The sequence below is a fragment of the Plectrocnemia conspersa genome, unplaced genomic scaffold (genome assembly GCF_051122295.1).
Source record: "Plectrocnemia conspersa isolate PC_06_02 unplaced genomic scaffold, ASM5112229v1 ptg000009l, whole genome shotgun sequence".
Lineage (NCBI taxonomy): Eukaryota > Metazoa > Arthropoda > Insecta > Trichoptera > Polycentropodidae > Plectrocnemia > Plectrocnemia conspersa.
Window position 1 is genome coordinate 25,505,134 of NW_028277173.1, and position 8,752 is coordinate 25,513,885.

General features: G+C 29.6%; 1 protein-coding gene and 1 long non-coding RNA gene across 3 annotated transcripts in view; one reads left to right on the forward strand and one right to left on the reverse strand.

The window, feature by feature from the left end:
• Positions 1 to 8,752, reverse strand: part of LOC148232413 (uncharacterized) — a 267,931-nt gene that overhangs the window by 255,029 nt on the left and 4,150 nt on the right. The gene's annotated exons all lie outside the window — the stretch shown is intronic.
• LOC148232421 (F-box/WD repeat-containing protein 9-like) lies at positions 3,537 to 6,301 on the forward strand. Of its 2 annotated transcripts, none has more exons than XM_088192115.1 (6): positions 3,537 to 3,662; positions 3,746 to 3,959; positions 4,021 to 4,314; positions 4,378 to 4,655; positions 5,243 to 5,810; positions 5,875 to 6,301. In XM_088192115.1, the coding sequence occupies exons 2-6, from the start codon at positions 3,840 to 3,842 to the stop codon at positions 5,953 to 5,955; spliced, it is 1,341 nt and encodes a 446-aa protein (XP_088048241.1). In that variant the 5' UTR covers positions 3,537 to 3,662; positions 3,746 to 3,839; the 3' UTR covers positions 5,956 to 6,301. The 2 variants fall into 2 exon arrangements, with proteins under 2 accessions (XP_088048241.1, XP_088048240.1); XM_088192114.1 differs by having other exon boundaries at positions 3,538 to 3,586; positions 3,834 to 3,959.

Genomic DNA, 8,752 nt, shown 5'->3' on the forward strand with positions numbered 1-8,752 from the left:
TTAAATATGCTCCATATTTTTGGCTGATTTAGTTGAAGTTTTAGCGTAGCACGAATATTTTACTTGGTATTAATATGTTAAAAAAACTCTATTAGCTCATTTGATACAAAAAAATGGTTGATCATGTAAAAGTTTTCTTATAAAAACAACGAAATTAAAATTAATACGGTTTTAATTATTTAAGTATAACAGTTAAGATTATTTCGGTTCACGTCAGATTGAATTCGCGTTGACAGTAGCAAAGCTCGCGACGGCCACACGACAGTTTTCGTCTGATATTTAAAAATGATGGACGAGCCATCTGACAATTGCTTCTGTAACACATGTCGTCGGAAGTGTTCCACTACCAGACACTGCTTCATCATTCTGGCATTCCTACAAAACGACACCCATGGAATGTATCACTTAATAAATTACTGCTGTAAGCGTGTGCATAAATATGCATACTTTCAGACACCCCTTATTCGACCCATAGATTAAGATAGTATTACTACCTTTAACAGTCGCACCTTCGTGGAAAATTGCTTCTAATTGTCTTTAATAGCATAAGTTTAGTGTGTTTATTTAATATAAATCCTATAATTAATACCTGATTCTACATTTATATACATACATACTTATTTTCTATATACGATACTACTAAAATTATTCAATTTGAATTGGAAATTTAGATCAATATATTTATTAAAACAATTATAATACATACCATACTGTTGATTTGAATCGGCACAATATCTAACAACAAATTTCATGCGTCTTGATCGTCAAACAAAGCATCCTTTCATATCCTTTGACTTTGCTTAATGATAATCATCAGATGGATCTTTGTTGAAATATCATCCGCCGTTGTAAGGAAGACCAACGCCGATCATTCTAAAAAAAACTTCAACATATTCATTGTCTTATGAGAGTAAAGGCAATTGTGTATTAAATTGAGTTTTAAAGTTCGCCAACCTTGCATAATGTGACTGTAGTAGATCAGCGTTTGTCAATCTTACTTTACTTTAATTTTATTAACTTAGCAGTTTTACACCACGTCTCATATTATACATTGGACACGAACATTGTTTTGAAGAATTGAATTTTGAGTGGTATGGATTTGGCGTTTAATAAAATATCATTTAGTACAGTTGTACTAAAAAAATTCATATTGGACGCGTAGTTTGTGCTTAATAACAAAATATTGACTCCCTTTGTCACGCAACAAGAAAAAAAAACGGAAACAAGAAAAATGTAATAAAAATATTTATTTCAATTTTTTTTTAATTTTAACGTTCCTCGTGGTTAAAAAATATTGTTTATAAGTAGGTAGTAAAAAATTAAATTAATTTAATAATTTCTTTTTAGTAGACTATTACATGTAAAAATACTCGATTACATAGGTTCTAATTTATTTGGAACATGTCCAGTAAAACGAATATTATGGGTAATATGCTTGGCCCAAACCAAGCGTGAGTTTGCCGCTCGTTCATATACCGTTGGCGGTCATGCAATTTGGACGCGGATTAGAAATGCGTAATAAAGAATTTGCTTCGGTGATTATTGCGCACGGCGATAAATCCGGTCATAAATGATCAATATACATATAGATGTACTATATTTAAGGATATGTCAATATATATAAAAAAATAATGTAAGTATATATCAAAGATATCAATATGATATTATTAATTTACATTGACATGATACACTTACATTTCCTATAAAAGTAAAATATATTCGATAATCAAACAATCATCTATTCGCAGACTTATTTAGTCAACCACTTTTTAGATAAGAAAATGCTCAGCACCTCCCTAGAAAACTACATTTTTTTAATCAACAAACATAAAGATATCTATAGTTAAAATATTTTATGTAATAATACTTCCACCTGTATCCTATTATAAAATATAATTATATATTTTATATTTTTTATATAAAATATAATCGTCTATCAATTTTTCTTTTTAGGAAATTTTCGTTCGTGGAGAAGTTTTTTTGTTTTGTGTCGATGTTACTTTAACCGACAACAGGCACCAAACAAGCACTGTAAGTTGTTTGTTCTCTTTCCCGTTAATTAAAATGTTATTTTTTCATTACTCTCTTAAATAAAGTAAGGAAAAAGACGATAAAAGATGACGAAACGACTAAGAGAAATTTCTTTTTTAAATTGTTGAACTAATGATAAGCAAATGCTAAGTTTCTGCAATGTTTTCTTGGTGGAATCGGGTGGTAGATTGGTTTAAGCACGCACAACGGACATACGCCAGACAGATTCGTCCGTGGTTTTTACCACCACAAACGGTAGAATTTGTCCGTCGGACAAATCCGGCAGGCAGATCCGTGCGTGTGTGGCCAGCTTGTGCTTGAAAATATTTTTCAATAGGAACCCATTAAAGTGGACTCCATCATTGAAATATAAATGTCACTGTTTATACTACCATTGCAAGTGTGCAGGTTTCCTACTCCTACTGCTGCCATGCAACCCCAGATCACAACGCTTCCGCAAAATTTTTGACTTTAGGTACTACCTAATGATTTTCGCCCCATCTCGGTGTTTTCGGGCCCACTCTAACCTTCGAGTTTTATATATTTCTGAAAACCACGGGTTTTGTTAGGCTTTACGTCTGAGTCCCACATTGAGGTTTCTTCTCACCGTCAGCGAAAAAATGGACGGCCTTCTGCTTGCAGGGACTTCCGCAGCCTGCATTGAAGACATTTTTAGACGATTTTTATGGGACTCGCAAACAACATTCAATCTTCCTGGGCAGTTGTCACTAGTTTTCTTTCAATTTTTGGCTTTGATTTGTAAGAACCACATTCGTTAAACTATTTTAAAGGATTTTTAACAGCATGTTGTGAACAATTAATGTGTTTATTAATTTCTGATATATTTAGTCAATAATATGCAATTGAATAAAATATATTTGCTCTTTTAGCTTCACTTAAATCGCATTTTTTGGCACTCTTTAAATGTTTGTGTAATGTTAAAAATAAATTAATAAATAAAAAAAATTATAATAACAAATAAAGGCCGAAAAACGCAGGTCATTTAAGCGAGACCAGCAATCTTTTTTTAAAACTCAATTGAGCTATTAAAAGTGACAAATTCTTTTGTATAGTCCTCATAATTACGGTTAAAACTACCTGCTGAATATATCAGTCAGATTATGAACTTTTAAAGAGTTACACGCCATTTTAAGGTGCGCTTCATTATTATGGCCTAGGTTGTATATACCTACTACATACAAAAAATGGGGCTGATTTTTTTATTGTGTTGTAAATGTTATAAAAACTATTTTAAATTAAAAATATCTAAAAACTTCACACTGCACTTTATTTATTAGCTATATTGTGACAAGACCCCCTTTGAATCAAAATTTAAAATAATAATATTTAAATTAGTGATATAGCAACTTTAATGTAATATTTTATTTATTCTGTATAAATAATTATTAATAATATTATAACATCAATTAAAATATAAACTATTAAATATACCACTACAGTGCATGACAAACAAAATTTTCTTATGGCCAAATCAAAAGAAAAACATTCAACGACTGACAGCTGTTTCTGCATCATCTGTTTCCGAAGCTCTCATGTAAACACATTTACATATTGATAAATCTTATACGAATTGCACAATAAACTAGTATTTTGTGGTTAATTTAACATTAGTAAGTAATTGTTCACGTGTGATTCGACTTTAATTATAAACAGTGGGTGGATGATCTCATTGTGTTTATTTACATTCACTTAGCAACATACGTTTTTCTAAACTAACAAGTTTTATGACCTTCAATTACTAGTTCAAATGTTTTCTCATTTAAATGCATGACTTGATTTAGCAAATCATGGCAGCTGACAATATAGATACTTTACTTGTTGAAACGGCGAGCTGCAAGATTACCGAAGATGATGAAGATTCAGGCGACTATCATTCGGATCGATCGTTTGTTGATATGCCAGTCGAGGTAATACATTTTAATGTTTTGTACTTTATAAAACGTAAATAATAATAAATCATGTTTTTAGATTTTTATTCATATATGCAACCATCTTGAATTAAAATTTGTTTTAAATTTACAATTAGTCTGTAAACGATTTAACACTATTTTATCGGATGATACATTATGGAAAAGATGGATGAATTCAAGATTAAATGGTAAAAAGTATCCGCCTTATAAAGACGATTCAGATTATAATACTTTGCGTCAAGATTGTGTTGTGATCGATACTGTAAACAATGAATGGACTCAAAATAAACAAATCCAAATAGTCGCTGAAGATGTTCACAGCGCCGACATTGATGCACTGCTTTTGAAAAATGTAAGGGTATGAAAGTACTATTAGCAAATAAAAAAAAAGTATTTATTAATCTTTATTTTTAAGAACGGCACTGTATGTATCTCGGGCAGTCGAGATAGGACCATTGTGATTTGGAATTTGAAACAAATTGTAACAGACAATAATCTCAACGCACATTCGGAGCATACATTAGAAAGGAAACATTTAGAATCTTCGACGAAAATTATCAATGCACACGAAGGATGGATTTGGGATTTGGCAACGCCGTCTCATAATTCGGATACATTCTTATCTTGTTCTTGGGATTCTACTGTCAAGCTTTGGGATTTACTGTCATGTACGCGTGAAATTCAGTCTTTCAAGTAAAGTATTTTATTTATGAAATATACACGAAAACTATCCGAAAGCTTTTTTATATGTAATACTTTGTTATTCAAGATGATTTTGAGAAAACTTTTGATATAAATTATTTAAAAACTTGTCACGCCATCTCTTAAGGATATAATTTTGGTCTGCTAATATTTTATAATAACATGTTATCTAACTTTTTTGTTGATAATGAGTTTTAATATTCACTTTGCCATGTTTCGTTTGTTTTTTGAATGAGCTCTTGTATTCTTAAACGACTAGAAAACAGACAGAAATTAAAAATATATAGCAACTCCTACATTAAAAAAGAGTACGTAAGACATATAATAATTTATAATTATTTATTTATATAAACGTAACTCCAAATGTCTCAGCTTCTGATTGTCTGTCAATTCATGTGATACAAAGTGGACAGAATCTGGCAGTCAATGCAAATTCCGATAAGATTTATTCCTATTTCTTACGAAATTCCTGATATGTATCTTTTCAAGTTTTGTTGATGTGTAAAGCCTGACAAAATGCATCTATTTTAAAAATAAATATAACAAGTTTATAAATATATATAAATATAACTTTACAGATGTCCGTCTGCTGCTTTATGCATGACCTGCGTCGACGAAAACATCACAATCGCAGGACTATCCTGCTCAGAGCTCCATTTGTTTGATAAGAGATGCTATGAAAACCCTGTTTCTATCCACCGTAGCCACCATCGATCAATTTTATGCGTCACCACTGAATCTCCTGGGAGCTTCATCGTATTTTCGTTGTCCGAAGATCGCGGAGTCGTAGTATACGATATGCGCAAGAATGGATTCCTTAAAAGGGTACACCTCTACGAAGCAAAGAAACGGCGTACCGAAATTCCTTTAAAAATGGTCGCTAATGATCATAAATGTAAAAATGCTATATTTATCGGTGATACCGCTGGCACGCTTCACACGTTTAGCATGAAAGATTTTAAAGTAACGTCAGTCAAAGCGCTGTGGAATTGCGAGAATAGGATAAATAAAATGACTGGTTTGGCTTTGGATTCGGGCGCTTTGGCTGCGTGTTCAGCAAATGGATCTTTGGTGGTAATGAATCCATCCGATCCACCAAACCCTGTGATGGATTATACGTTGGGTGATGATAAAAAATTTACTGCGGTACGACTCAATTTTCTATTATATTTCCATATATAAAATATTGACCTTTATTTTTATTTTACAGACTAGTCTTCTCAATAATTCGTTAGTGTGCGGAAATAACAACCAAGTTCGCTTTTGGCTTCCGCAGAGCAACTTTATTTAATAATTTATATATTTATCTATTTAAAATATTTAACACATTTACAATGATTCGGTGCTAAACTATATTTAATATTCGTACATAATTTAATCGAATAGACCAAATGAACTAATCAAATAATTTACGATGAATGTGCTTTCTAATGTGGCTTACAAATTTATCGAATTATTATTGATATGTGTTTTTTTTAATTATTAATTATGCTTTTTTGCACACATGGTACTTGCACATTTTGGTTAAATTATTTTTTACCAATTGATCAGTATTTTAATTTATTTTTAATGTTTAACTAGAATCTCTTTTCTACATTTTTTATATTTATTGATTATTAAATATATCCTAATAAAAATATTGTGTTTCATTTTTTTATGTTAGATAAAAGTTTTTAATTTTTAATTAATTAACAAAAAAAACTTTTTACATAATATTAGAACAAGTTGCGCATTTAATATATAGTTAAGGTGACCAGACGTCCTTCGAGGAGGATTGTTTTCCTCAAATATTTTGTCCTCCTTTTACCCCTCTAGATCCTTCTTGAATAAAAATTTCTTAAACGCCCTTTTTTATTTTTTATTTTAGCTCTCGCAGCAATTTGTTTAAAATTTATGTCGGAGTTTTTATTTTTGATGGTATTGAAAGTATTGTAGCACTGTCCAATTTTTTCTAATTCATCGTTGACAATTCTTGATCAATTTTAGCTTCAAGAAACTTTTCTCGCAAACCGTAACTAATACAAGTAGCCTCAAAATCTCATTCACAAAGAGGTTTGACAGAGACTTACAAATTAGGTTTCTAATTCTTTAATTTTTATTGTATGTTGAATACAATGTACTTATCCTCTCATTTCCTCCTCTGTTATAGATATACATTTTATTGTGGAATATTGTGTAAACTGCTTCATCATAATCAAATATTATTTTTAAAATGTATGTATATATGTTAAATTATCTGTATAAATATCCATTCCTTATCAAACTTAAGCATTAATTATATTCTTATCATTTATTTATCAATAATAACAATATCTTATATGAAAATATAAAATTAATGATTATGAAACCACATTATGGTTAAACATTACAAACATTATAGTATTATTTATGGATATATACGTGTGACTTTATATTCATGCGTAAGGTCAAATATTATTTTTACTATATTAAACATTATTATAAAAACATTTTAGTTAGCATTTTTAAAGAAATTATATTTTTTTATTTGTGAAAAGAGAGGGGGGACGTAGGTCACTAATCAGATCCATAAGAGAACAAAGTCAAAATCAGATCCATAAGAGAACACAGTTTTTACTGACGAGGAGCCAAATGTCTCACGTTGATAAAAAAATGAGATTTAGCAATCGTTTCAATAATTAATTTTGTAGTATTCTGGAATCTTTTGAATTTTTGTATAACATTAAAGAATATAATAAATATAGGATAAATATTTTAAATAAAAGTGTAGCGTGTGGAGTCCATTTAAATATTTATCTAGGTTTTATTATGGTCAAAACTTGCCGGCACTCTGGTAGTACTGACGTGATGGACTTTGGCGGACTCCCAATGGCCAGTGCTGCTTCGTGCTCTGGTCACACATATATTATAATAGCTATATAAACCATATACTTCTTAGTAAAATACTGTTGCAGCGGCTCAATCTGTGTCTAATTCCATCATCATTTATCCCCAAAAAGCATTAAAAAAAATGTCAAAAGGATATTGAATCAGAATAACTTTAAATAAAGTTAAAATTGTTAGTAGTAAAAATGAAAAAAAATAGTACAACAGAAAAGTGTTTAAGTGATTCAAAACAACTTTGAGTATTTCATTGATTGTTTTGATAATACAGCTGATTTTTATTGCTTTAGTTGCAAAATCATAATTGATATATTATTTTTCTATTTACATAATTTCAATAGCCTCGTTAAAAATTATAATCTTAAGATTTATTTATACTCATGAATTTTACAGTGTTTTATAATTCAGAAAAGTTTTTATTGTTAATAATAAACATTGAAAGTTTTATGCAGAGATGATACAAAATTTAATAAAAAAATATTAGTTTTATAATATAAATATTTTCATTAAAGCTAAGCATTATTTTATGCATTATTAATTTAGTAATTTCTCTTCTTTACTTACGTGAATTCTGTTGGAATTTCTTACTTAGTTATAATATTAACGATATGATAATGTATTTAATATAATGAAACATTGTAATGGCTCACATTTTATAAAAATAAACACAAACAACGGCTACTGTAAAACATTTTGAAAATGCAATAGATTAAATAAAAAGGTATTCTAATTTAAAATGATATAAATTTTAAAATGTCTATAAATAATGGGAAATAATTAATGGCAAAATAATATCTAATAATTGTATTTTTTAGTATATCATTCACGCATAGTGAGTTGACAATAACTGAGGACGGGAGATAAAGCGTAACTTTTGTTTTTGCTCAGGACGCTTAAAACTTAAAGCTGGTTCTCAAATTACCAACAATAAATCAGGATATTTGCAATTATTGGCGAAGTACAACAAGGGCTACCTATTGGACAAATTATATTCAATTTATGGTACTTTTCTGTTATCAGGAAACATTTTTAAATCTACTTTTTGGTTTACGTTGGATTATTTTTATTATTGTAAGAATATCTTATAAGAATTCTCTTTTGGTAGGAGGCTGGTTAATCTTTTTGCCGCGTTCAAAAAATTTTCGTACAACATCCGTGCGCGGTGTTGTTTTTAATGATTTAAGAAACGATTTTTTTATAAACTTATCCTGTTACTTCATAAAATA

What these genes read in the sequence shown, in the direction of transcription:
- LOC148232421 (XM_088192115.1), top strand. Translation starts at nt 3,840, where the DNA reads ATGGCAGCTGACAATATAGATACTTTACTTGTTGAAACGGCGAGCTGC. An exon ending in TTGTTGATATGCCAGTCGAG is followed by an intron (nt 3,960 to 4,020) that starts GTAATACATTTT and finishes TCATGTTTTTAG; the next exon opens with ATTTTTATTCATATATGCAA. An exon ending in ATGATAAAAAATTTACTGCG is followed by an intron (nt 5,811 to 5,874) that starts GTACGACTCAAT and finishes TTTATTTTACAG; the next exon opens with ACTAGTCTTCTCAATAATTC.